The 23,434-nt window shown below is 35.7% G+C and overlaps 5 protein-coding genes and 2 long non-coding RNA genes across 7 annotated transcripts; 4 read left to right on the top strand and 3 right to left on the bottom strand.

The window, feature by feature from the left end:
• The first annotated feature begins 530 nt into the window (after nt 1–530).
• On the top strand, nt 531–1,012 carry LOC124433559. The gene is made up of 2 exons (XR_006944506.1): nt 531–616; nt 762–1,012. It is a non-coding gene; the product is annotated as an uncharacterized LOC124433559 (long non-coding RNA).
• A 1,414-nt stretch (nt 1,013–2,426) lies between these two features.
• On the top strand, nt 2,427–11,873 carry LOC124433373. The gene is made up of 17 exons (XM_046983133.1): nt 2,427–2,655; nt 3,152–3,208; nt 4,446–4,933; nt 5,216–5,332; nt 5,403–5,486; nt 5,670–6,458; nt 7,736–7,801; nt 7,925–8,092; nt 8,605–8,754; nt 8,842–8,938; nt 9,054–9,237; nt 9,381–9,553; nt 9,648–9,729; nt 9,806–10,819; nt 10,935–11,057; nt 11,131–11,214; nt 11,543–11,873. The coding sequence occupies exons 7-17, from the start codon at nt 7,740–7,742 to the stop codon at nt 11,677–11,679; spliced, it is 2,274 nt and encodes a 757-aa protein (XP_046839089.1). The 5' UTR covers nt 2,427–2,655; nt 3,152–3,208; nt 4,446–4,933; nt 5,216–5,332; nt 5,403–5,486; nt 5,670–6,458; nt 7,736–7,739; the 3' UTR covers nt 11,680–11,873.
• LOC124433556 (synaptotagmin-5-like) lies at nt 11,864–14,125 on the bottom strand. The gene is made up of 5 exons (XM_046983344.1): nt 13,914–14,125; nt 13,723–13,799; nt 12,779–13,566; nt 12,550–12,700; nt 11,864–12,359 (listed from the first exon to the last, which is right to left on the bottom strand). The coding sequence occupies exons 2-5, from the start codon at nt 13,724–13,726 to the stop codon at nt 12,055–12,057; spliced, it is 1,248 nt and encodes a 415-aa protein (XP_046839300.1). The 5' UTR covers nt 13,727–13,799; nt 13,914–14,125; the 3' UTR covers nt 11,864–12,054.
• A 485-nt stretch (nt 14,126–14,610) lies between these two features.
• LOC124433558 (synaptotagmin-2-like) lies at nt 14,611–16,507 on the top strand. Its single transcript, XM_046983345.1, has 5 exons — nt 14,611–14,841; nt 14,981–15,378; nt 15,456–15,722; nt 15,875–16,016; nt 16,159–16,507. The coding sequence occupies exons 1-5, from the start codon at nt 14,838–14,840 to the stop codon at nt 16,449–16,451; spliced, it is 1,104 nt and encodes a 367-aa protein (XP_046839301.1). The 5' UTR covers nt 14,611–14,837; the 3' UTR covers nt 16,452–16,507.
• A 1,181-nt stretch (nt 16,508–17,688) lies between these two features.
• On the bottom strand, nt 17,689–19,194 carry LOC124459502 (pygopus homolog 1-like). Its single transcript, XM_047008961.1, has 3 exons — nt 18,620–19,194; nt 18,316–18,515; nt 17,689–18,242 (listed from the first exon to the last, which is right to left on the bottom strand). Exons 1-3 carry the CDS (start codon nt 18,663–18,665, stop codon nt 17,994–17,996), a joined length of 495 nt encoding a protein of 164 aa, XP_046864917.1. The 5' UTR covers nt 18,666–19,194; the 3' UTR covers nt 17,689–17,993.
• On the bottom strand, nt 18,877–21,173 carry LOC124459500 (probable UDP-sugar transporter protein SLC35A4). Its single transcript, XM_047008957.1, has 10 exons — nt 20,946–21,173; nt 20,731–20,836; nt 20,493–20,648; nt 20,253–20,311; nt 20,112–20,174; nt 19,924–20,045; nt 19,822–19,847; nt 19,649–19,739; nt 19,508–19,581; nt 18,877–19,387 (listed from the first exon to the last, which is right to left on the bottom strand). Exons 1-10 carry the CDS (start codon nt 21,005–21,007, stop codon nt 19,199–19,201), a joined length of 948 nt encoding a protein of 315 aa, XP_046864913.1. The 5' UTR covers nt 21,008–21,173; the 3' UTR covers nt 18,877–19,198.
• On the top strand, nt 20,992–22,375 carry LOC124459507. Its single transcript, XR_006953679.1, has 2 exons — nt 20,992–21,411; nt 22,161–22,375. It is a non-coding gene; the product is annotated as an uncharacterized LOC124459507 (long non-coding RNA).
• The last annotated feature ends 1,059 nt before the right edge of the window (nt 22,376–23,434 follow it).

Here is a 23,434-nt window from a genome sequence, read left to right on the forward strand (position 1 = left end):
GTCAGATCAGTAAGATATTGTATTACTACAGGGGTTAGCTGTGGATTGGGGAGGGATTCATGAGATCACCCTAGACTGGCTGTGATGACATTAGGTGATAAATTTCATGGATTACAAAGAGTGAGTTGAGCAAAAAGAAAAAATACTATTGCACACAGTTGTTCAACAGATAGGCAATGAAAAAATTATAATGTATGCCATAATTAAAATATAATGTATGCCAAAACATGTTAAAATATAATGTATGCCATAATTAATATATAATGTATGCCATAATTAAAATATAATGTATGCCGAAACATGTTTGCTATAAAAAAAATTGCCGTTTATTCTAAATGTCTTATAACCAATGAGAAAAATTATTAAAGAAGTCTTCACCACAAGAATTTAGTTATTCACGAAATAGTAAATTCTTTCTAATGGTGATTTAAAATGCAAGAATGTTTTTGCAGTGTTTGCTTACAAAATAGGTGGTGATATGGTATACGAATTTGGCAAGGTTGATGGGATGAACTCTTTGGTGGATTATTATGGAAAATATGAAAGAAAATTTGATAATGTTGGTGTCAAATTTGTTTACAAACACACAAAAAAAAATCAACCTTTGAAATTAGAGGTATGTTAGGATTAAAAAGAACTCATCTTTAACATACTCAAAGGAAAACATCTCAAAGACACATTTTTTGTGAAAATAAGACTTTGTGTTTGTATTTAAGGAATCCAAAGAGCTGATACACAACTTACTTGTTTCGCAATTTTAGGTCCAGTGAAACCTTATCCAGGCTACTCTGTGGTCTTTTTTGTAGAAGGATTTTCCAGAGCAGATATTAGCTGGCGCTGGGACTAAAGCAATAATATATATTCATTGTTAACTTATTAAATGAATGAAAATGTTCTTTTAACACAATTTTCAAATCAATATAGTGGACTGTATAAGATAGCAACATAAAAATTTTTTTGCATGATGAAATGAAAGTATTAAATAAATCTAAACACAATTTGAATACTTGAATTTGAGGGCATCGACCGTTTGACTGGAAATAAAGAGTAAAAAGACCTGGCTAATACAAAATACTTTGTTTTGAAATGTGAGATTTTTAATTTTGAGTTTGAACAAAACTATTATGTATATACTACGATTGGTTGGTCAGCCACCAACCGCCAGAATTAAAAATTTTCAAACAAACTAAAACTGTACAGTTCTATAAAACTTCTACACAACACAAGTAACATAATATTTCTTACACTTACCAATGATTTTTATCTGTAGACTTTTAGCTTTTCTGATAAATTTTATTTTACAAAAATGTAGAAGTTTGAATAAGAGCTATTGCTCTATCTAGACTGTAAATATTTATAAAAAATTGCTTTTTTTTAAATCGCGCGCCATCTTGGTTCTTTATTGAATGTAGATTGAAATAACATGAAGTAGTTGATAGTACAAACAAATTGTCGCTGTACATAAAGAAACGCTGTCTCGAAAAAATCGCTCAACTTTTTTATTGAACAGAATTTCAGCCAATCGTATGTGACTATAAATGACCAATTGCCTTTGATTACAAACCTTCTCTTTGATATAAATCATGTACGCGTTTCCAGAACAGTAAAATGGATAAATTTTTGTCGATGTAATGAAAGAGCTTGTGATTAAACAAAAAGGGCATTGCATAAAATAAAATTGATTTTAAACAGCTTATTTGAGTTAGCACCTAATTTACCAATTGTGACATTTCCTTTGAAAAATTTATAAAAGTATATACTGTATTCTTTTGGTTTCTAGTGACATCGAGGAACTGATATGTTTATTGATACAGAGCTCCGAATAAATGATATCTTCTACAATCCTTTAGCTAATAAGCAGTTTGCTCTTTTTTATGTTGAAAAGCGTCGTAGACTGACACTTAGGGTTTTCAGTTGACGCATTGAAAAAAAGATCCCTTTTCACACACACTTTAATGCATTAAACGCTCTATTCACGCAGATATTCTTTGGTTTAGACGTTGAGAAATGCCTTTATATTGGCTTCATCGTCAAGCAATACATGTAAACACCTGTCATAATACACAAACATCTTTACCAAATTCACATCCTTATACATAACAGACAATATAGCCACAAAGTTCATTTACTCCGTGCTGGGACTAAGTTAACGTTGATAACTGACGATGGGATAGTTTCCATTGACAAAATATTTTCAGTGTCGTTACAGAAAAGTAAGAATGACGAGTAAAACAAAAGGATATGGGGAGATTTACCAAAGATGACATTTTGAGTCATACCAAGTTATCAACAATCAATATTTTTGACTATCACAAATATTTTCTTGCTTTTTTAGTGTATACTTAGACGAAAAATATGGACAAGAAAGCCTTAAAAAGAAAGCTTTGTGACAAACATAGGTGTATGAAGGCGCTCGAAGACGGAAAATATCTGTTTCCAATATTTCAATAAAAAATATTTTTGCAGGAGAAAAAAATCACATCACCTAACTGTACGTGTATGCGTGATCCTTTAAGGAATAAAACAAGCGTTTGTCCGTTGTTTAAGGTTTCCTACACTGGCCGGCAAAAGTACGACGCAATTCCAAGTACACGATCAAACTAAACGGCAATTACACGAAAAATTAAACGGCAAAGAAGACAAAGGACGCACAAGGTAGCAAGGAATGTCAATTAATTTGAGCATATTTTTTTAAATTTGTCTAGTATGTCATGGTTTAATTATTGTGGATACATTTCACGTCAAGAAAATCGAAAGGAATTTAACAGATAAAATAATATTTATTGACAAATCGTGTCACAATAGGTCTTCCTATAACCTATCTGTTGTCCTTTTTATATAATTTCAAGGACAACAGGACAACTCTCTACGGTATTAGTTAAAAACTAATACTTTAATAACATGAATTTCACCAGTCTTAACGGCACTTGTAATGTATTTAATGGTGAAAACTCCTGACAGAACTTTGAAAACTGTTTTAGCATTGAAGCAATATTTGAGCTCATCAATAAATGTCGCATGAACACATGTTTGTCGGAAAACATTGGGTGAGAAAATTTCGAAGCGCGAATATATGATTTGTTGTCCTATTTGGAGCTGTCGCTTTTGCAAAACGTTGCTTTGCAACATTATTTTGAATATTTTCTTTTAGAAAAAATATGCTGAAATTTTTCTTGTTCGTGCAGACTTTCATTTATGTGACAAAACGGTAAGTACGTTAAAGTGGCAGCATGTTGTTTATACTGGTACTTTGTGGATGTATGGGAGTAGCACGGTGTTTACACTGGTACTTTGTGAATGTATAGAGGCAGCATGTTGTTTATACTGGTACTTTGTGGATGTATGGGAGTAGCATGTTGTTTATACTGGTACTTTGTGGATGTATGGAGTAGCATGTTGTTTATACTGGTACTTTGTGGATGTATGGGAGTAGCATGTTGTTTATACTGGTACTTTGTGGATGTATGGGAGTAGCATGTTGTTTATACTGGTACTTTGTGGATGTATGGGAGTGCATTTTGTTTATACTGGTACTTTGTGGATGTATGGGAGTGCATGGTGTTTACACTGGTACTTTGTGGATGTATAGAGGCAGCATGTTGTTTATACTGGTACTTTGTGGATGTATGGGAGGAATGTTGTATATACTGGTACTGTGTATGGGAGTAGCATGATACTGGTACTTTGTGGATGTATGAGCATGTTGTTTATACTGGTACTGTGGATGTATGGAGTAGCATGTGTTTATACTGGTACTTTGTGGATGTATGGGAGTGCATGGTGTTTATACTGGTACTTTGTGGATGTATGGGAGTGCATTTTGTTTATACTGGTACTTTGTGGATATGGGAGTGCATGGTGTTTACACTGGTACTGTGGATGTATAGAGGCAGCATGTTGTTTATACTGGTACTTTGTGGATATGGGAGCAGCATGTTGTTTTATACACTGGCATTCCAGGATGTACCATTGTAACTGGTACTTTGTGGATGTATGGGAGTGCATGGTGTTTACACTGGTACTTTGTGGATGTATAGAGGCAGCATGGTGTTTATACTGGTGCTTTGTGGATGTATAGGAGTAGCATGTTGTTTATACTGGTACTTTGTGGATGTATGGGAGTGCATGTTGTTTATACTGGTACTTTGTGGATGTATAGAGGCAGCATGTTGTTTATACCGGTGCTTTGTGGATGTATAGGAGTAGCATGTTGTTTATACTGGTACTTTGTGGATGTATGGGAGTGCATGTTGTTTATACTGGTACTTTGTGGATGTATGGGAGTGCATGTTGTTTATACTGGTACTTTGTGGATGTATAGAGGCAGCATGTTGTTTATACTGGTACTTTGTGGATATATAGGAGTAGCATGTTGTTTATATTGGAAGGTAGCATTAACATTACATCGACATTAGCATTTACAAGGCAATTTTTTTATGTTTTAGGGAGGTATTTGCACAACAGGTGAACAATACACTTTTGAACACAAAGTTTATTATAATTTCAAATACATCCTCCAAGTCTGAACCCAAAGTTTACCACAGTATTTACACAGCAGAAGCATCTCCAAGAACAAAGGTACCTCTAACAAAAGTACTTCCAATAAAAGAAGTCTTTCCAACAACAGAATTACCGCCAATAACAAAAGTATCTTCAACAACAAAAGTACCTCCAATAAAAGAAGTCTATCCAACAACAGAATTACCGCCAATAACAAAAGTACCGTCAATAACAAAAGTAACTCCAATAACAAAAGTACCTCCAATAACAGCAGTATCTCAAACAAGTGAAAGAATCTTTACAACGTCATTGACAGAATTTATCAAAGCAACAGCAAGCACAGCAGTGACAGTCACATCAACTCCAGCAACAGTAACACCAAAAGAAACACCAGTAGTCACTGCAAAACCCACAACACTACTACAACTGTCTAGTAAGTTATTCATCGGGCAAACATTTATGTACAAGCACGTCAAAGATGTTTCGCTGCATGCGTGAGACATTTTCAAGCACGTGAAAGATGTTTCGCTGCATGCGTGAGACATTTTCAAGCACGTGAAAGATGTTTCGCTGCATGCGTGAGACATTTTCAAGCACGTGAAAGATGTTTCGCTGCATGCGTGAGACATTTTCAAGCACGTGAAAGATGTTTCGCTGCATGTGTGAGACATTTTCACAACATAAGCTCTCCTTTCAGTAACTCTTATTTTCGCAGGTGGATTGTTTAGCGAGTTTTTACCACGTGGAGAAGTGAGAATTTTCTTGAAAGTCAGAAACGATGTGAAATATTTTTATATTCGGACAATTCTCTGGGACAAAGGAACGTATCTAGGTATGTTGACAAGTTTGAAATGATTGCCGATTTGCCGGTTAAGGATTTCATATTTCCTCCTTCGCCATAGTTATACGCAGAAGAAAACAAAGCTCGCCAAAAGCAAAAACAAGATGGTCAGGCATTAAAGTATATAGAAGCCGTCGTTTTCCAGGTTACGGTTATTCATTGTCAGCAATAATAAACAACTTCTTTGAGATCATCATCGTGTTACCATAAATGAACGAAATCAGACTTCCTGAATGTTAAGTGCTATTAATTAAATACCCACATTTATAAAATATAGTTGTTCACTGCAGCCCCTTGTGATAATTACGCGTTTATTTCTCTCCTTTAGTAAGAGTAAGGCCGGGATATGAGTTGGATCTTGGAGTGTGGGCAAGCGTTTATTGCAGGAAAATGAGATATGGATACTTGAAACGACACATCTGCGAATGCAGTAATACTCCAGCTGCTTTCTATTGGAAAATTTACAAATAGCTTCTTGTGACGTAACGTGACGTAACGTGACGTAATGAAAAATACAATTTCTTTAATGTCTACCTATTTCACTGCGAGGTTTACAATCATCAACATATCGTTAACTTTCTTTATTATTTCTATTTAATCTTTATCATTTTAATATATTTTACATATCACATATGTATATATAATGTGCATAAATATGTAACAAACGAGTTTGGCTCACGTATACCAAATTTCAAGAATTTATCATCAATGCAGAAATTGGTTATTACTGCACCGGAAAATTAGCTGTGGAGCGTCGATAGTGACATCACTCTGGATAACCAATGCAATCAGGAAACGGCAAAATGACGTAGGGATGTGAACAGGCATATCTCGAAGAACATTCTGCCATTAATTATTTTGCTCGTATTTACGACAATCGGAAATGAACGTGTGAAGTGGGAATTTTAGCAGTCCAAATGAAAATGCAAATGTTTCAAACAATTGAAAGACTCCTTTGTAACCCCGATTCTCAATGAAAGGAAGTTTAGCGATACAAACATAAAACACTCAGACTTTATAAAGAATTGAACACATTCACTTGATGAAGGATTTTGAGCGGCAATAGAAAATAAGTAGATTGAAACGAAAAGCTTAAAAAATTGAACTACAGCTCGAGGTAGGTAGAAAGTACAAAATACTAATGTGCCTTTACAAACACAAATGACAATTGATCTGATTAATAGTATGTTGAACAATCTACAATCAGAAAGTCGATTAACTGAATATTTCACATTGCTAAAGAAATGAGAAATAATTTTTCTCACAGCGCTCATGCAGCGAAATACAATAACTGTTCACATCCTACAAATTGCAACAATCGATGATATTCTCGGCACATAACCTTTTGCGTATATGGATGCATATAATGCACAATGCAGCAACAAAGTTTCTCGCGTTCATTGTGTTGAAAAGACCTTTTACGTCTTAGTACCGTTGGTGGTATTTTCACTTAAATTTGACTTCGCTTATATATTTTTAGAGTTATAAAGCTTTGTTCATTAAACAAATATAATCACTATACTACATCGTAGTGCATGATTGACTTCAGAATATAGAGTATTTTTGCAGGGACCATTTAAACTTTTACACCATACCACATTCTTATGCTCTTTAAAATGTTTAATGTAACAGAAAGATGGGTGCTACTAAAGTAATTTTATTGAAGTCACCAGGCCGTTTTAAATGATCTTTGCAATGCATACAAAAAACTGTCATGTAAATTTTCCTGAAATGTTAACACTTTTAAATAAACGCATGATAAAACGGAGAAAATACTCCTTTAAAAATCCTCACTGATACACTGAAGAAATATCATGTTGGCATCAATGATGAAGACCGAAAAAAAACATTTAGGAACTTAATGATGTCGTTTCTAAGGCACAAAAAGGAGCTTTCGCTTCAAACAATTAGGTTTAATTCAAAGACAAACCAATTTGTGAGACGTAAAAGACTAAATATGCATACCTATTTGTGAGACGTAACATACAAAATATGCATACCTATTTAATTAGAAAATAACTCTTTATGACAAGAGTTTGTTTACCACTACTTTATTAAAGTAAAAACAGATCAAACTGCATTATATTAAATTGTTTGCCAATTCATATACAACGAAATGTACATTTTGTGAAGTGTTTAAGAAGCATCATTTTTCGAGGATTACTCGTACAAATGCGGTCTTTGTTATTCGTACGCTCCAAGTAGCTTGTGTGGGCGCCACCTATTGACGGTAGCTATGTATTAATGAGTACATTTTTGTCTGTAAACACAGGAAATTGTTCAGGCACCAAATATTAAAGGTTAAATACCTCGTTAGCGACACAAATAATACGAAATTTTATCCAGATAGTGTCAGAAATTGAATTTAGCGATCAAAAACATTTCTTTTTCAAGGATAATGTTTGTGTTTCATTTTCTGTTGCTACTCCAACTCGCAACTTATGCTCGTGCAAGACCAAGGTATGTTTAACCAACATAAACGGTGACTAAGTTCAGTATCAAGGAAACAATTTTGAGCTATTTTATTTTCTAATTATTTTGAACGAGATAAAAGTCCATTCTTATCTTCATGACAAATTTCAGAGAGACATTCGATGAACTGGACGCTCTCGACGAAATCTTAACACAAGCGTCAAATGATGCAAATTTGAGTCCTGGTTTCGATATCAATGCCTATCGTCAAAACCAACTCGACTTGCATAATTACTATCGAAGTCTTCATGGAGCTCCTTTGATGACTAAAAATGACACGTATGTTTTGTTAGACGTTGTATGCATGTCGATAAGTTAAATATTTTACGACTTCTATACTTTATTGCCACAACGGCCTTTTCCACCCTCGACCAAAACGCAAGTAAGGTTTCCATCTTGCAATCATTAAGCAACAATAGTATATAAGAGGTTATAACTGTTTGTTTTTGTAAGCAAGTGTAACAGACTGAACAGCACCTCGAGAATTTCGGATTGCTAGAGCGCAAAGTTTCAACTGTTGTTGACTATTCCAAACCTTAGTTACGAGTGACATTAGTCACCCCAAGGCAAAAGCCTGTCCCCGATTTCTGAAAGATGTAGCAACCGAAGTCCCTCTACTTCAAGAACACAACTTGAAGATTTTTCTCTTCAACTCTTAAATGCGTAAATTATTAAAGTTTCCATCACTTTTTCCCCATCACCACAGGTCAGAGAGAAGTGAATGGTGTGACTGATATTATGGAACAAAAACATTTTACCATCCTTTAATATCTTCTTATTAAAACCACCAGATTAACCGCTCAAGCACAGTCCTATGCAGAGGAACTAGCAACTCGCAACGCCTTGAGGCATTGTGCTGACACGCCTGGCTGTAATCCTTATGATGCGGGAGAGAATCTCGCGTCAGGAGGAAACATAGAATTGAACGCCACGGTCTTGTGGTAAATATTACATATCTTATATTTATTTTCAAAATACGTTCTCGGAAGAGTTTGCCGAATGATCAACGTCAATGCGTTTTTACCAAGGTACAATGAAATACATGATTATAATTTCTGCTACGATATGGACACCTCTCCAACAAAACCGGGCAGTCAGGACAGACAAATCGGCCACTTCACGCAGGTATAACCATTAAAAACAATCAAGTGGTTCACCGTTTACATTTTTATCAATTGCGAGAGCAGCATCCAATATTTTGTGATGTTCAACTACGCATTTTATTAACACTTTTCGTCAGGTTGTATGGGAAGGATCCACCGAACTTGGTATTGGCTACGCAAGAACAGCAGACGGAAGAACTGTTTATGTTGTAGCAAGATACAAACCGGCCGGTAATGTCAGATCACCGACGAGGACTCTCTATCGAGATAATGTCAAATTTCCGAATTATCTCAATGCGACTATCGATAACAATTGTCAAAGTACGTAACTTTATTCATGTAAAACTCCATAACAACGTTGGCTTTCATGTTTACTTAACGACAACGATTAATCCCCGAAATCCCTGCGTAACTTCAACACAATAGCGAACCAATGATATTTATGATTTACGGTTGTTACACAGGAACAAATGGTAACTTCACAGACTGGATGGCCGACCCCAAGTGTTCAAGATCGTGTGGAGGCGGCGTTCTTTTAGACATTAGAACTTGCACAAATCCAAAACCTTCACTTAATGGTGCTCTTTGTGTGGGCAATACCAAACGATTACGGTCAACCCAATGGTGTAATAACTTTGTACGGTTTTCTTAATTAACAACTATCACTGTTGTGTCTTTCATTATTTTTTAAATATGGTTTTATATTTATAAATCCATTGTCTTTTGTTAAGAAATGTTTGGCGAATGAAGATACAAGAGGTTTTCAGTGTTCAGCACGATTTTATCGAAGTGGGCGAGCATATACTTTTCCGGGTAAAATTCTCTTGTGTAAAGCTTTAATAAGGCCTTTGCTTGATGAAATCTATGTAGAATTGGCTTTTAATTTTAGATCAGGAGTGCGTGTTGTTTTGCTTCCTGGCAGATCCACGATTTGTTGAGAAGGCTGGAAATGTGGACGATGGAACTCACTGCTCAAACGGATCCTGCGTTAATGGAGTATGCATGGTAATGGATCAGTATGTTGAAGGAACAAGACCACCATCAACAACAGCAGAACAAACGACAACAGAAGCAACAACAGCTGAACCAACAACAACAGAAGCAACAACAACAGAAGCAACAACAACAGAAGCAACAACAACAGAAGCAACAACAGCAGAACCAACAACAGCTGAACCAACAACAACAGAAGCAATAACAGCTGAACCAACAACAGCAGAACCAACAACAGCAGAACCAACAACAGCAGAACCAACAACAGCAGAACCAACAACAACAGAAGCAACAACAGAAACAACAACAGCAGAAGCACAAACAAAACCAAAAAGCAAACCAACAACAGCAGAACCAACAACAAGCAGAACCAACAATGAAGGAACAAAAAAAAGCAGAACCAACAACAAAGAACAAAATAAAAAACAGAAGCAACAAATAGCAATAGAAGCAAACAACACAACAGAACAACAACAGAAGAACAAAGCAACAGCAGAAAAAACAGCAGAACAACAACAGAACAGAAGAACAACAGCAGGAACAACAACAGAAGCAATAACAGCTGAACCAACAACAGCAGAACCAACAACAACAGAACCAACAACAGCTGAACCAACAACAACAGAAGCAACAACAGCAGAAGCAACAACAGCAGAAGCAACAACAGCAGAAGCAACAACAGCTGAACCAACGACAACAGAAGCAACAACAACAGAAGCAACAACAGTAGAAGCAACAACAACAGAAGCAACAACAGCTGAACAAACAACAACAGAAGCAACAACAGCTGAACCAACGACAATAGAAGCAACAACAACAGAAGAAACAACGACAACAGAAGCAACAACAACAGAAGAAACAACGACAACAGAAGGAACAACGACAACACCACAACTACTAATAAGTCTGGGTAAAATGACTAAACTAAGTAAAACAAATACGAAACATGCAGGAATACAACATATGTTTACGAGGTAGTGTATACTTCTTTAAGTTGAAGTTGACAAATACTTTTGTTATCTTAGGAGGAACTCTAAGAGCAACTTTAAGATACAGACGAGGAAGAAGGTTGTTGACGATGAGAAGTGGAGTAAGATTATTTTATCTTTTCATAAGGCGTCCAGAACAACTGAGAGGATTATTACTTGGTAAATTATTATAATGAAAACGGTCGCTGTTGTCAAATTATAATGCTGACTAGTCTATTTTCTATTGACTAAGTTTACCGTACACGAGCAATTGGTTCGTCAAGAAAAATGAAATGGAAATATATCGTACTTCGTCGTCGTCTTTATCGTTTCATAGGTAAGCCTGGGTCCATCCCATGCATCGACAAACAAATCTCAACCTTTATATTATTCAAATATTAATTGCCTATAGGCATGGAGACTTAAACTGGATGTGTGTGTGTGTAGTGCGTGGCTCATACCATTTTACGGTAGTTTGTCGATGTGCATTGCATGGAGTTTTAGGAAAAACCATTGGGTGCATCAAAGTATTTTCCTTTTCACCTTTAAACATTAATATGGCAGGGATCTTGATCGAGATCAGGAACCTAACGACATTGTAGAGTTTGTTCATCATTAAAGATGCAAGCTGCAGTCGCGTTCATATATCTTATCTTCAAATTTAGTGCGGATTCCCACAGGAAGACGATTAGAGACAGGTATATATAATCTTTATTGCCGAAAGCGATGCATAAGACGCCGAGGAAGACGTCGCTGTCGTTGTCGCCCAGTCCGCATTAACATGATATGGTTGGTCATGTAATAATGCCGAAAGACAATTCAAACATTGAGCACCTAATGAATCACAATGAACAAAAAACGACATATGTGCATGTAAACACTCACAAGTATGTCAAAACACAAGCACTTGGTAAGTTAGTCACAGAATTTGCATTAAGTTATAAAAAAAAACCACTTGTAAGCACTTGGATTGAGATTAAACGTTCTTATCCTTAATCGTTTCTTTATTTGACTTATTCTGTGGCACTAATGTTACTACTTGATATAAAATTTGGAAAAAAGTTTGAAAGAGCTAATGAAAGTGTCGGAGTTTGGTCCGATGTCGCGCTGCTGGTTGTGCAATCGAGGAAACTTTGTACAAAACTATAGTAAAAACCTTCATTGGAACAGCGTACTTTTAATGAATTTCGTGTGAAAAAGCTCGATCTTGATTCTTACTCTTTATCATGTTTTTCCAATGTTCTTTACCACTTCCTCGAGCCTGACATCCTAAGTCTACTTCACCTACCGTTAAATCCTCCGATAAATTGTTGTGCGACTTCAACTTCAAGCAAATGCTGTAATCCGATATCGGTGTTTTTGCAATAGTCTCGAAAACGAACACTTCGTTCCAAATAGGACACGTATTGCGTCGTTTCATCGATGTTTTCTTCGTCTGAATTATTCTACCGTCGAGGAGAAGCATTACAATCACGTACGGGTCTTGAAGAAACGAAGAATGAATTCTCTTTTATTAGATGTTCAATTAGCAAAGCACGTAAAAAAGGCAAAATAAAACGCAATTATTAAAATGCCAGAGATTATTAGATATGAAAAATGCAGATCCATTCAATGGTTTCGTTTTAATCAATTTCAAAAAAAAAGAAAAGGAAATGGAGGTTAGACAACTTACCAATAGCAAATATCTTGCTTATAGTTGGCAAATTAGTAGCTTTCATGATAACAACGGTGATTTTATTGCTTAGAGATTGGTACTTCAATGAAACCATCAACTGGCCTTTACGTTTGATCTCTTTAAGGGACAACATCGAGTTGCTCTTCCACTAGATAATGAATATCAACATACAATTTTCTTATCATCATATGAGAAAACGATAACACTTCACACATGACAAGATTACTTTGTGTTCTTGAACGAGCGTTCTCCATATTGGTATGGGTTTCTTTGGACTAAGATCAAGTTCGGACAAATAAAGAACGAGGCTTCCCACTTCATTACCATGGCTGAATGCGTCCATATTATACAATGTTATCTTAACGCTCCCACTTGATATATCATCGCAGGGAACATCGAATTCCACCGTCTCATCAAACACTGGATTGCTAAATGAATGTTGAACCTGCGTCGTGTGCTTTTTCTCCGACATCTCCACCTCAATGTAACTTCCATGATTGACACCAAAAGATGAAGGTACGTTCACCGCGCAAATTAACTGGACAATCAACTTGGAATGATAGTAATTATAGAAAACCATCAATTGAAGTTGACAAACATGAAAGCAAGAATCGCTATAACCTCGCTTAAGTTTTCGGGACTTTCTCCAAAGACTTGGCGTCTCTGCAGACTTCAGCGGTCGGGCGTCATCGGTTTTCGAATCAGGTTCGGAAAACGCGTTCCTTCTTACTGGACACGAAGCAGAACGTATTTCGCAGTTCTCCTCGCTGACTTCAGGTAAAGACCAAAAGTTTGCGGAAGGCTGCACTGGTGTACATTGAGTTTTCACTAATGGCTGTAGCTGTGTACTATTGTTTTCTATTCTGGCAAATCCGTCGGTCTCTTTAAGCTCGGAGTAATTTTCGATATACTGGAGCAAGCGACGACGTTTTATCAAAATAAGGACAGCTAAAAGGACTACGATACCAGCCAGTAAGACAACAATAAGAGTTTCCACCACAGTAGCTGTGTTACCTTAACATGTCAAGACAACATGTTTAACGTTAATTGATAAAAAAAAACGGTATCTTAAAGTTACACATACACTGCCCAGAATAATGATGAATTGTAAATTATGGAAACGAAATTCCAAAGTTTATATACATAGTAATACATGCAAAATACACCAACCCATCTTGAATCAACAGCACTGCTTTCTTAAAAAGTCCTTCTTCATAAAAGCTTTAGCGAGTTTGCAAAGAATGCGCCTAAAATGAAAAAGTAAAATTGCATGAATCATAAATTGACCGAAATACAAGTGACGATAACAGATGAAATTTTAGATTTGAGAGATAACATATAGAAAAATGATAAATGTTTACCTTTAGAAAGTTGAATGAAGAATGTTTACGAGCAATTTTCATTAGCTTGATAGGAATTGAAACGCTTGCCTCGTATATACGCACGTTACTAAAGATCATTCCAGGGAATAACATCGGACACAATTTAACATTCAACATTCCACATATGAACGCAAAACGTCACGGCGCTTCAGCAATATTCAAGTGTATTTTCATGTTAATAACAACAGATTAATTACAAATATGTTCTATGTTACGTATCGGAAGACAAAACGCAAACCAAACATGATAAAACATGCTGAAGGAAATCAATTTAACAATGATTTAATTTGCCATTAACTGCAGGGGACTGGCGGTGCGTCGCAACACGAGTGTCATAATCGCATTGATAATGTTGTAGCTTAACCAGGCGTTTAAATTGTTTGTTTTGTTAAAACGCAGTTCATGATGCTTTCTTGTGTGAATTATAGAATTTCAGTTGATAGACAAACGATTGCTTAACGTTATTTTGACTTAAGAATTATCGACTCGTGTTTGAAAGGAGTTCATCTTTGCCAAAATCGATGAAATTTATACGACCTACGATGTGCTATTGTTGAACATTTATATATATAGACACATATATATTTTGATTATTACTTCCAATTACAACACATCGACTGCCATTAAATGTTTCATTAAAGACAAAACAGAAACTTAGCAAAGACATGGCATTAAATTGAAAGTGTGAAAGTTTTTACCTCGAAATAGCCAATTACCGAAATCCTACATTGAATTCAAAATAAATCAATATTGTGATGCAAATTTCTCAGCTGAAGAGAAACAAAATTTCAATAGAAAAACGCGAAGTTTCAAGATAGTTGAACTAGATTATTGACGGTATGAGAGAATTTGATCAGAAGGCAAGTTCGGACACATATAAAAAAACGAATGAGTTTTTAGGACATGGGTAAGGCGTTGATTTTGCATAATCAGAGTTGTAGACAATTTTTTAACGTCGAGAACGCTAAAAAAAAGACAAGGACACTATTTTTTTTATTCATTCAAAGTACTTAATTGTATTTTTTATTTGTCTTTGTGAATTTCAGGCTCCGAAAGTGATGGCAATGGATTAACAGCATTAATAGCTGTATTATCGGGAACAATTGTCATACTTCTAGTCATTTTAATATATATAAAATATCGAAGTAGAGAAACACGTCGCCTTAGCCGTGAAAGCTCTGATTTATCCCTGAGGAAGGTTCAACGAACAAGGACTTTATCCATCTTTAGCAGAAGTGGACGTTTATCGGTCTACGAGAACGGATCCGCCCCTGACTTCGACATTCCATTGATCAGAAAAACACCGAGCGATTCCCCGAAGTCGACATGCCAACTACATTTCTCCTTCTTTTACAACTTTCAAGAAAAGCAATTGACCGTTCAAGTGATCCAAGCCCAAAATCTGCCAAAGTTGTTTGGCCTACAGTCTGGAGTATTAGTTAAAGTATTCACGAGAAAATAAAAAAGGCTCTTTCAAAGCGACAAACGAGTTAAACGAAACGTTAAATTATTCCATTTCAGGTTTCTTTGTTGGACATCAAAGGAGAATTAAAGGAAGAGCTAGGAAAGACGTCTATTTTTTATAGAAAGAATTCTGTTTTTAACACAGTGTTATCCAGTAATGACATCGATATGCCAGAGCTACGCGAAAGCAGTGTTAATCTTACTCTTCATTCGCAGGATCACCTGGGACAGAGCCATTTTGTGGGTGGCGTGTTAATGAAATTTTCTGAAGTACAACTTAATCCCAGCGAGCCGGTTTACTTCTGGAGGCCGCTACAAAGAAAGGTAGGGTAGGGATTGCGGGGATTGATGCGTGTATGCTTAGGAAACTAAGGTATTAACAGAGGATGGCAGTTGATGAAAACACGGGAGAATTTTCATACCGTGTTCGTCTAATGCATACGATGAATTTTCTACAACAACTTCTTTTGATTAAGAGCAACGGGGGTCTTCCAAAATTTGATCGTGATAAAGGACAGCTATTCTTATCGATGAGATACCACGAAAGCACATCAAGGATAAACGTCGTTGTTATGAAAGCTTCGAAACTGTTGAAACCGAAACATCATCTGAGGATTGGTAACGTACAAATACCTATCTGATCCCATAAAATCCCCTAAAACCCAACAAATGCTAAAAGAGACCTCATTCTCTGCTTTTTTGTGCACGCCAACAAATTCCATCAAACTAAATCCGTTCTAAATACCATTTATCCAAACAGATCCATATGTGATAGTAAAGTTCCAAAGAGAGGGAAAAGTGCTGCAAAAGAAACACACGCAGCCATGTAAAGGAACATTGGATCCAGTATGGAATGAACCATTTGTCTTTGACTGGAGTGAAGACACATCAAAAGATGGATTTGAATTTGTGTTTGAAATAAGGCTGGCTTTACCTCTGATACCGGACACGGTCCTAGGTGTGGTCCACATATCCCAGAATACATCTGAGCATTGGAAGGAGATGATGTCAAAGAAGAATTATGCGAGAGCAATGTGTCATAATATTACTTAGTAATTTTTCATTTGATTTTTGATGTTCTTTATTGAATAAATGTGATTGTGGAGAAAGTATGGCATTCATCCTTATGATATCCCATGTATTCCTAATTATCCTTATGATATCCCATGTATTCCTAATTATCCTTATGATATCCCATGTATTCCTAATTATCCTTATGATATCCCATGTATTCCTAATTATCCTTATGATATCCCATGTATTCCTATCCTTATGATATCCATGTATTCCTAATTATCCTTATGATATGCCATGTATTCCTATTTATCCTTATGATATCCCATGTATTCCTAATTATCCTTATGATATCCCATGTATTCCTAATTATCCTTATGATATCCCATGTATTCCTAATTATCCTTATGATATCCCATGTATTCCTAATCCTTATGATATCCCATGTATTCCTAATTATCCTTATGATATGCCATGTATTCCTAATTATCCTTATGATATGCCATTCCATTTATCCTTATGATATCCATGTATTCCTAATTATCCTTATGATATCCCATGTATTCCTAATAATCCTTATGATATCCCATGTATTCCTAATTATCCTTATGATATCCCATGTATTCCTAATTATCCTTATGATATCCCATTTATTCCTGTCTGTCAATATGATATCCCATTTATTCCCATTCATACTTATATCTCATGTATTCCTCCATTCATCAAATACAATATCCAATGTAATCTCATTTATCATTACAATATCCCATGTATTCCCATTTATCAATATGAATCTTGTGATTATCATTTTGTTAATAACAAGTTGACTAAGCTCATTGCGAGTAATGTTTTTTTGAAACACTAAAATCATGTTTATAAATTTCTCAACTAAATAAGCATATCATATAAAACAGTATCTGTAAACCTTCCACTTACTGTCCTCCTAACTGCCACGAGCAGCAAAGTTTGAAGCGAATCACAGGGTCTCGTGTTAGTGACAGGTATAGCCAGTTTAAAAGATGAAAGGGTCTACTTATTTTGATAGGAGGACAGTGAGTGGAGGCCCACAGATATTGTTTTATATGTTATGCTTATGAAGTTGAAAAATGAGAATTATGATTTAGGTATTTCACTAAAATAATACTCACAATAAGCTCAGTCAACTTATTATTGAGAAAATGAAAATTCTGAATAATGAGTGGCATTATTAATTGATGTCTCATGATTGTTGTTTGGATTATCGGATGAACATCATAATGCAAAAAATTCAAAATATGGTATAAATGCAATGTGTTATTAAATTAATGTATCGTCTGTTTATTTACCGTCTGGGCATTGGTAGCTTCACAGATTGGAGGAGCAGGCAGGACAATCGCAAGGTCAATATATGTTTTTAAGCAGATTGATTATCGTTAAAAATATTATGTACCATTAAAAATATTCTACTTTAACCGCTACATAAATATGTCATTATTACAGAGGTAAATATAATGCAATTTGTAATCGTTTCCCACCTTATGAAGATTCGCATCAATAATCCTGCCATAGGCCTCTATTACCTTCATTGCCAAAACAAGAAATTCACTTTAATTTCACCAACGGAATATTCTTGCTTGATATGCATGTATCACAGACCCAATCCGCACTCTCCTCATTGGTCAATAGGTTGTATGCATTTTCAGTGAGGCCAGCACAAACACGATGAAACCACTGACTGCAACCGTTCTCACAAAATATAGCTGCGTCATCATCATTTACTTCCTTACCACACACCCCACATGGAAAGCTCTGAGGTGCAACCTCAAGGGCCATATTAGGATTAATGGATTGCTAAAACAGAGTACACAAATGACCAAATATATACATAAAATATCAGATTCAAAGATTTGTCCCAAAGTCCTACCATAGCACCAGGATACATTGGCATAAAGTTGGCTGTATCTGAAGTCCTGATTACAGACGTCTGCTTTGAATTGTAATCATCCAGTAAATTGTCACCGGAGGAGTTTGTATTTAAGGTTGGCACGAGGCCTTTCGATCTCTTTGTGTAGCTAGGGATGTCGTTATCGTCTTCACTGTAGTTGTCGTCAGAATCGCTCAAATCTAGTAATAAGATGTAAAGATTGAAGACAGAAGATTGGGATGGTCTTTTTGATACGACACAAATCGACGACAGCGTTTTAAGACGCCGTTACTAAGGTACTTACCGCCGTGCCTTGACAACCTTGCTGAAGGACGCTTCTCTCGAGGCATTTCAAGTTAAAATTCTCTACTTTTACACAAGTGTTATAAAAACATTGTTTTTGAATTTTGCCTAAATCCCTCATGCAAGAGAAATACTTTATGTAATACATGATCAATTACAATTGCGCGCGCAACACAATTGACAGACTTGAGACTGTTATTGTTTTTTTTTCCTTGCTTTGGGTAAAAAAACCCAATTTAAACACAAATATAAGCGATATAGATTTTACTCTATGAAGTCTTGATTCTTACTTTTGCATCAACTTCGAATAATTTTACAGACAGCGTTGATTTTCTTATAAAATTGGTTCTAAAATATTCTCTAAGTTGTAGAGAATATTTTGTTTGGGTTAGTCATTTGTAAATTTAATACAAAAGATATGTAAAATCGTATAAGGTTAATTTTAACAATTTTCATGGGAACAATCACCAATCTTGCATCACTATGGTAACAATCACCAATAGTATATCACCATGGCAACAATCACCAATAGTAAGCCACTACGAGAACAATCACTAATGACGTAGTACCATAACAACAATCACCGATGATATATCACCATGGCAACAATAACTAACAGAAAAGCGGTTATGAAATATTCATTGAATTCAAGTCGGAAAAAGAAGACCAACAATGTTGTGCTCATTAGCATAGATGCTGCAACCATTAATAATCTTGTTAGATTACTTGCTTGTTTCATTATGTATCCATTGATGATCCCACTAAATGCCTGTAATGAGTACATTGAAAGCATGTCATTGCTGGGTAACATTGTTATCAAAAGACTTTAACCCAAAACAACATTATATGAATAAGTCTAATGGTCACACATGAAGCAACCAGGCCATACCTGAGATATGATAATTAAAAAAGTCCAAAATGAAAACCCTTTGAAAAGATCACCATTTGTTGAATCTTTTGATCCTAAACAAAAAAGCAGTAAGAATTGAGATCAATGTTTATAATACACATATGTGGAATGTTAGCAAACCTGAAAAATAGTAAAATTTTGCAAACACTGTGATAATGTTTACAACTACGCCAGAAAAATAGAACATGACACTTTGGACAGTAAATGAGAACTGGAAAAGAAAGAAAATGGCTGTGACTTCAACAAAACCACAAAGCAAGTAGCAAATAAATATATTGCAACAACATCAATACCTTTACTTGTGTTTTAAGAATGTACTCTGCAAAGAAAAACAGTTTTTCATAAGTAAATGTTTTCACGAGAGATGCATGTAAAACTATGTGAAGTAATTGTACCAGTGTATATAGAAGCAAAAGCTGAAATACAGCAGTATGTTAAAACAAGGATGATACCAGTTGGTGTAACAAAAATTTTTATTGAATATGATGAGCTTTTACTTGAAAGCAGGCCACCATAACTACAGAGCAAAAGACAAAAAAATAGCATCTATGATACTAGAGAACACAAAGATATTGTCATTCACCTGTTGAAGGTTGCTGCCAAAGTTATGAGAGCAAATGAAACCCATTTTTTCCATGGAATTTGCCTGAATGTGATATATGACTAAAAGTATGTATATAATGAAGACAATATATGTATATACCAGTGTGTTTTTCTACTGTACCTTTTCAAAAAGACTCTGTACAAAATTACTGTAGTGGCAATTTTCAGATTACTGAGAACCTAAAATATCGACAATGTCGGTAATCATGTCTGGACATCATATAACATGTCGAGAAATCAATCACTTCTCTTTGTTCAGGCCAAGCATAAAGTTGCATTCTATGAAGGGTTTGAAGTCAGGAAAGACGTCTAGCTACTGCATTGCTGTAAATATGTGCAGGCGAGGGAAGAAGAGGGTTACCTGATAACTAGCAGGATCAATGTAGGATTGTATATGTACAACAAGATTATGATTGATGGTATACAATACGGCGGGAAGGCTAAACAGGATACATTGCTTCCATGACGAGACGTGAAATTCACCATTTCGAAATGCTGCCAGAAGAGATAACAACAGCTGAAATATTACATATGTTTTGAAAACATTTCAAAGCTTCGTACCGTTGAAAAGTGGGAACTAAAAAAACGGTATTGGATACCTTTAACGATTCAATACAAAGTACAGTTACTGAAACGTTGAATGGAACTTCGCCATTTTCTTTACATGCAGTCAGTAGAGGTACATGAGAGCCATAACATAGAATCCTGAAATAGAGCTACATTATCCTTCCATTTTTGCTGATAAAGCAGCTTTATTTACCATTAATTCAAACATAATCTAGCTCAGTTTTATGGCATAAATGGCAATTCTTACCCAAATATGAACATTCCATTCCATAAGACTGTGGAAGAGATGTATTGAAATGTATTTTTCATTGTTGAAAAGAGAGATGAAAGGCGAGACACGAAATATCACAGAGCCATTTGATCTTTGATTTCATCTTTATTTACAAAACAAATACTACGCTCGGCAATTATCGGCTCTGTACGTCGTGCTGACGGCTCCCGACGGTTTTGCTCGGATACGTATCGGAAATTATCGCTTGCCCGCCACATGTGATTTTCAATATATTTATCAATTTTTTGACCATAAAAACATGAAAATAGTCGAAATATTATGTTTTACTGACTTATAAAAAGTTATGAATAAAAGGGAAAGTCATTGAACCGTACTGCTGTCTATTTTGGCCTTTATTATTTACTGTATTCCGTATTTTCCATATGGAGTCAGCGTTTATGAGTCACCAAAATTCGACCTTGACAAGATGGTAAAACTAAAGGTATGGATTTGCTTGTCAACTTTATATAGAAATGTGTGAAAGCATGATGTATTAGTAACTATATTTAAGGAATTATAGATGTTTGCTGTGTTTGCACAGGCTTATACGAACTGAAGAGACTTTATGGAGAACTCGAGAGCAGAAAACCTGAGATTAAAAGTCGAGGGTTGCATCTGCCGGAAGAGTTTGTACTTCATGTAAAAAATTTATGTAGTAAAAATGGTTTGGGAGGATTTGTTCTGGTTATGCATAAAATTTACTGTGATAATTATTCCAAATTGTTCAGCAATTGTATTTGGTACATTTTAAATACGCCCTCCGAATCATTTGCATCACCAAAGTTGTGTTATAGGTAACCAATAACACTTTTATTTGATATTTTAAAAAAGAGAAAATATCCACAGTTTTAACACAAAATGTAACTCTCTCTAGTTGCATGCTACATTATTTAATGTGACTACTCAGTATTTTGACATTTTGGAGACTGGTACCCAAGACCCAGACTTTGGGTGTAGGGGTAGCCACAGGGACCCTCACTTTGGAAAGGACTAGAGAGGTCTTCACCTAATCAAAGCTCGAAATAATAAAAATTCGGGGCTTTTGAAAGAAAGTTCTATCTCCATTCTGGAAGTTTTGGCTAGAAATTTCACCATGTGATTGTAATTTATGTCCTTGGCTTTGGTCTTGATTATCCATCATTATCACTTAGTCCTTGGTTTTGGTCTTGATTATCCATCATTATCCCTCAGGTTTATGTTCACCAGAGCGTTGAGGTCCCTGTGTTGGTCATAAACTCATAGAAATGAATGGAGAAAGTGTTGTTACAGCATCTCATCATCATATTGTTGATATTTTACAAACAACTATTGGAGAGGTTAGTGATGAGAAATTTAATTATTTATTTTTAATGTTTTATTCCATTTCCTCTGCGTAATTATAGCGAGGCTTGCAAGTTGCAATCTAATATTTGTATGCATTAGTCACTCTAAAACATCGACAACCTCCTGTATTGTTGCAATCACACAACTTAAGGTACTTTATAAATTTCCTTGCGTGTGCATGTTTGTCTGGAAAGGTGTAGATTATAAAATTCAGCTCTTTAACAATCAAGTGCTCTGTCAGGAAACGCAATGATCGATGTTTTTCAAAATTCCAACGATCTTCTTAGCAAACAACAAGACAAACATGTCAAGTTCAATAGATCTGTGATAACAGACTTCTAACCAAAGAACGCATTATAAAGCGCTATTATCACTATGCACCTTTAGCCAATAGACAATATGAGACCTTGACGTCTTTTCATAACTGGTTTTTGTCTTTCGATGGTTAGTTTTTTCGTTGGTTCGGTCTTTCGATGGTTAGTTTTTTCGTTGGTTCGGTGTTTCGATGGTTAGTTTTTCGTTGGTTCGGTCTTTCGATGGTTAGTTTTTTCGTTGGTTCGGTCTTTCGATGGTTAGTTTTTTCGTTGGTTCGGTGTTTCGATGGTTAGTTTTTCGTTGGTTCGGTCTTTCGATGGTTAGTTTTTTCGTTGGTTCGGTGTTTCGATGGTTAGTTTTTTCGTTGGTTCGGTGTTTCGATGGTTAGTTTTTTCGTTGGTTCGATGTTTCGATGCTTTTTTTCGTTGGTTCGGTGTTTCGATGGTTAGTTTTTCGTTGGTTCGGTGTTTCGATGGTTAGTTTTTTCGTTGGTTCGGTGTTTCCATGGGTTTTCGTTGGTTCGGTGTTTCGATGGTTAGTTTTTTCGTTGTTTCGGTGTTTCGATGGTTAGTTTTTTCGTTGGTTCGGTATTTCGATGGTTAGTTTTTTCGTTGGTTCGGTATTTCGATGGTTAGTTTTTCGTTGGTTCGGTGTTTCGATGGTTAGTTTTTTCGTTGGTTCGGTGTTTCGATGGTTAGTTTTTTCGTTGGTTCGGTGTTTCGATGGTTAGTTTTTTCGTTGGTTCGGTCTTTCAATGCTTCGACCTTTCGTTGGTTCATTGCTTTGGTATTTCAGTGCTTCAGTTATTCGGTGCTTCGGTCTTTGGG

Source organism: Xenia sp. Carnegie-2017, unplaced genomic scaffold (assembly GCF_021976095.1).
Source record: "Xenia sp. Carnegie-2017 unplaced genomic scaffold, XeniaSp_v1 HiC_scaffold_13, whole genome shotgun sequence".
Lineage (NCBI taxonomy): Eukaryota > Metazoa > Cnidaria > Anthozoa > Malacalcyonacea > Xeniidae > Xenia > Xenia sp. Carnegie-2017.

What these genes read in the sequence shown, in the direction of transcription:
- LOC124433373 (XM_046983133.1), top strand. Translation starts at nt 7,740, where the DNA reads ATGTTTGTGTTTCATTTTCTGTTGCTACTCCAACTCGCAACTTATGCT. An exon ending in AAATCGGCCACTTCACGCAG is followed by an intron (nt 8,939 to 9,053) that starts GTATAACCATTA and finishes ACTTTTCGTCAG; the next exon opens with GTTGTATGGGAAGGATCCAC. An exon ending in ACAACTACTAATAAGTCTGG is followed by an intron (nt 10,820 to 10,934) that starts GTAAAATGACTA and finishes TTGTTATCTTAG; the next exon opens with GAGGAACTCTAAGAGCAACT.
- LOC124433556 (XM_046983344.1), bottom strand. An exon ending in CGCTCGTTCAAGAACACAAA is followed by an intron (nt 12,701 to 12,778) that starts GTAATCTTGTCA and finishes TTCATTATCTAG; the next exon opens with TGGAAGAGCAACTCGATGTT. An exon ending in AAGCAAGATATTTGCTATTG is followed by an intron (nt 12,360 to 12,549) that starts GTAAGTTGTCTA and finishes CGTTTCTTCAAG; the next exon opens with ACCCGTACGTGATTGTAATG.
- LOC124433558 (XM_046983345.1), top strand. An exon ending in AGTCTGGAGTATTAGTTAAA is followed by an intron (nt 15,379 to 15,455) that starts GTATTCACGAGA and finishes ATTCCATTTCAG; the next exon opens with GTTTCTTTGTTGGACATCAA. An exon ending in GGAGGCCGCTACAAAGAAAG is followed by an intron (nt 15,723 to 15,874) that starts GTAGGGTAGGGA and finishes CTTTTGATTAAG; the next exon opens with AGCAACGGGGGTCTTCCAAA.
- LOC124459502 (XM_047008961.1), bottom strand. Translation starts at nt 18,665, where the DNA reads ATGCCTCGAGAGAAGCGTCCTTCAGCAAGGTTGTCAAGGCACGGCG. An exon ending in AAGGTTGTCAAGGCACGGCG is followed by an intron (nt 18,516 to 18,619) that starts GTAAGTACCTTA and finishes TCTTATTACTAG; the next exon opens with ATTTGAGCGATTCTGACGAC. An exon ending in CAATGTATCCTGGTGCTATG is followed by an intron (nt 18,243 to 18,315) that starts GTAGGACTTTGG and finishes ACTCTGTTTTAG; the next exon opens with CAATCCATTAATCCTAATAT.
- LOC124459500 (XM_047008957.1), bottom strand. Translation starts at nt 21,007, where the DNA reads ATGAAAAATACATTTCAATACATCTCTTCCACAGTCTTATGGAATGGA. An exon ending in AATGGAATGTTCATATTTGG is followed by an intron (nt 20,837 to 20,945) that starts GTAAGAATTGCC and finishes GCTCTATTTCAG; the next exon opens with GATTCTATGTTATGGCTCTC. An exon ending in TTCTTAAAACACAAGTAAAG is followed by an intron (nt 19,740 to 19,821) that starts GTATTGATGTTG and finishes TTTCTTTTCCAG; the next exon opens with TTCTCATTTACTGTCCAAAG.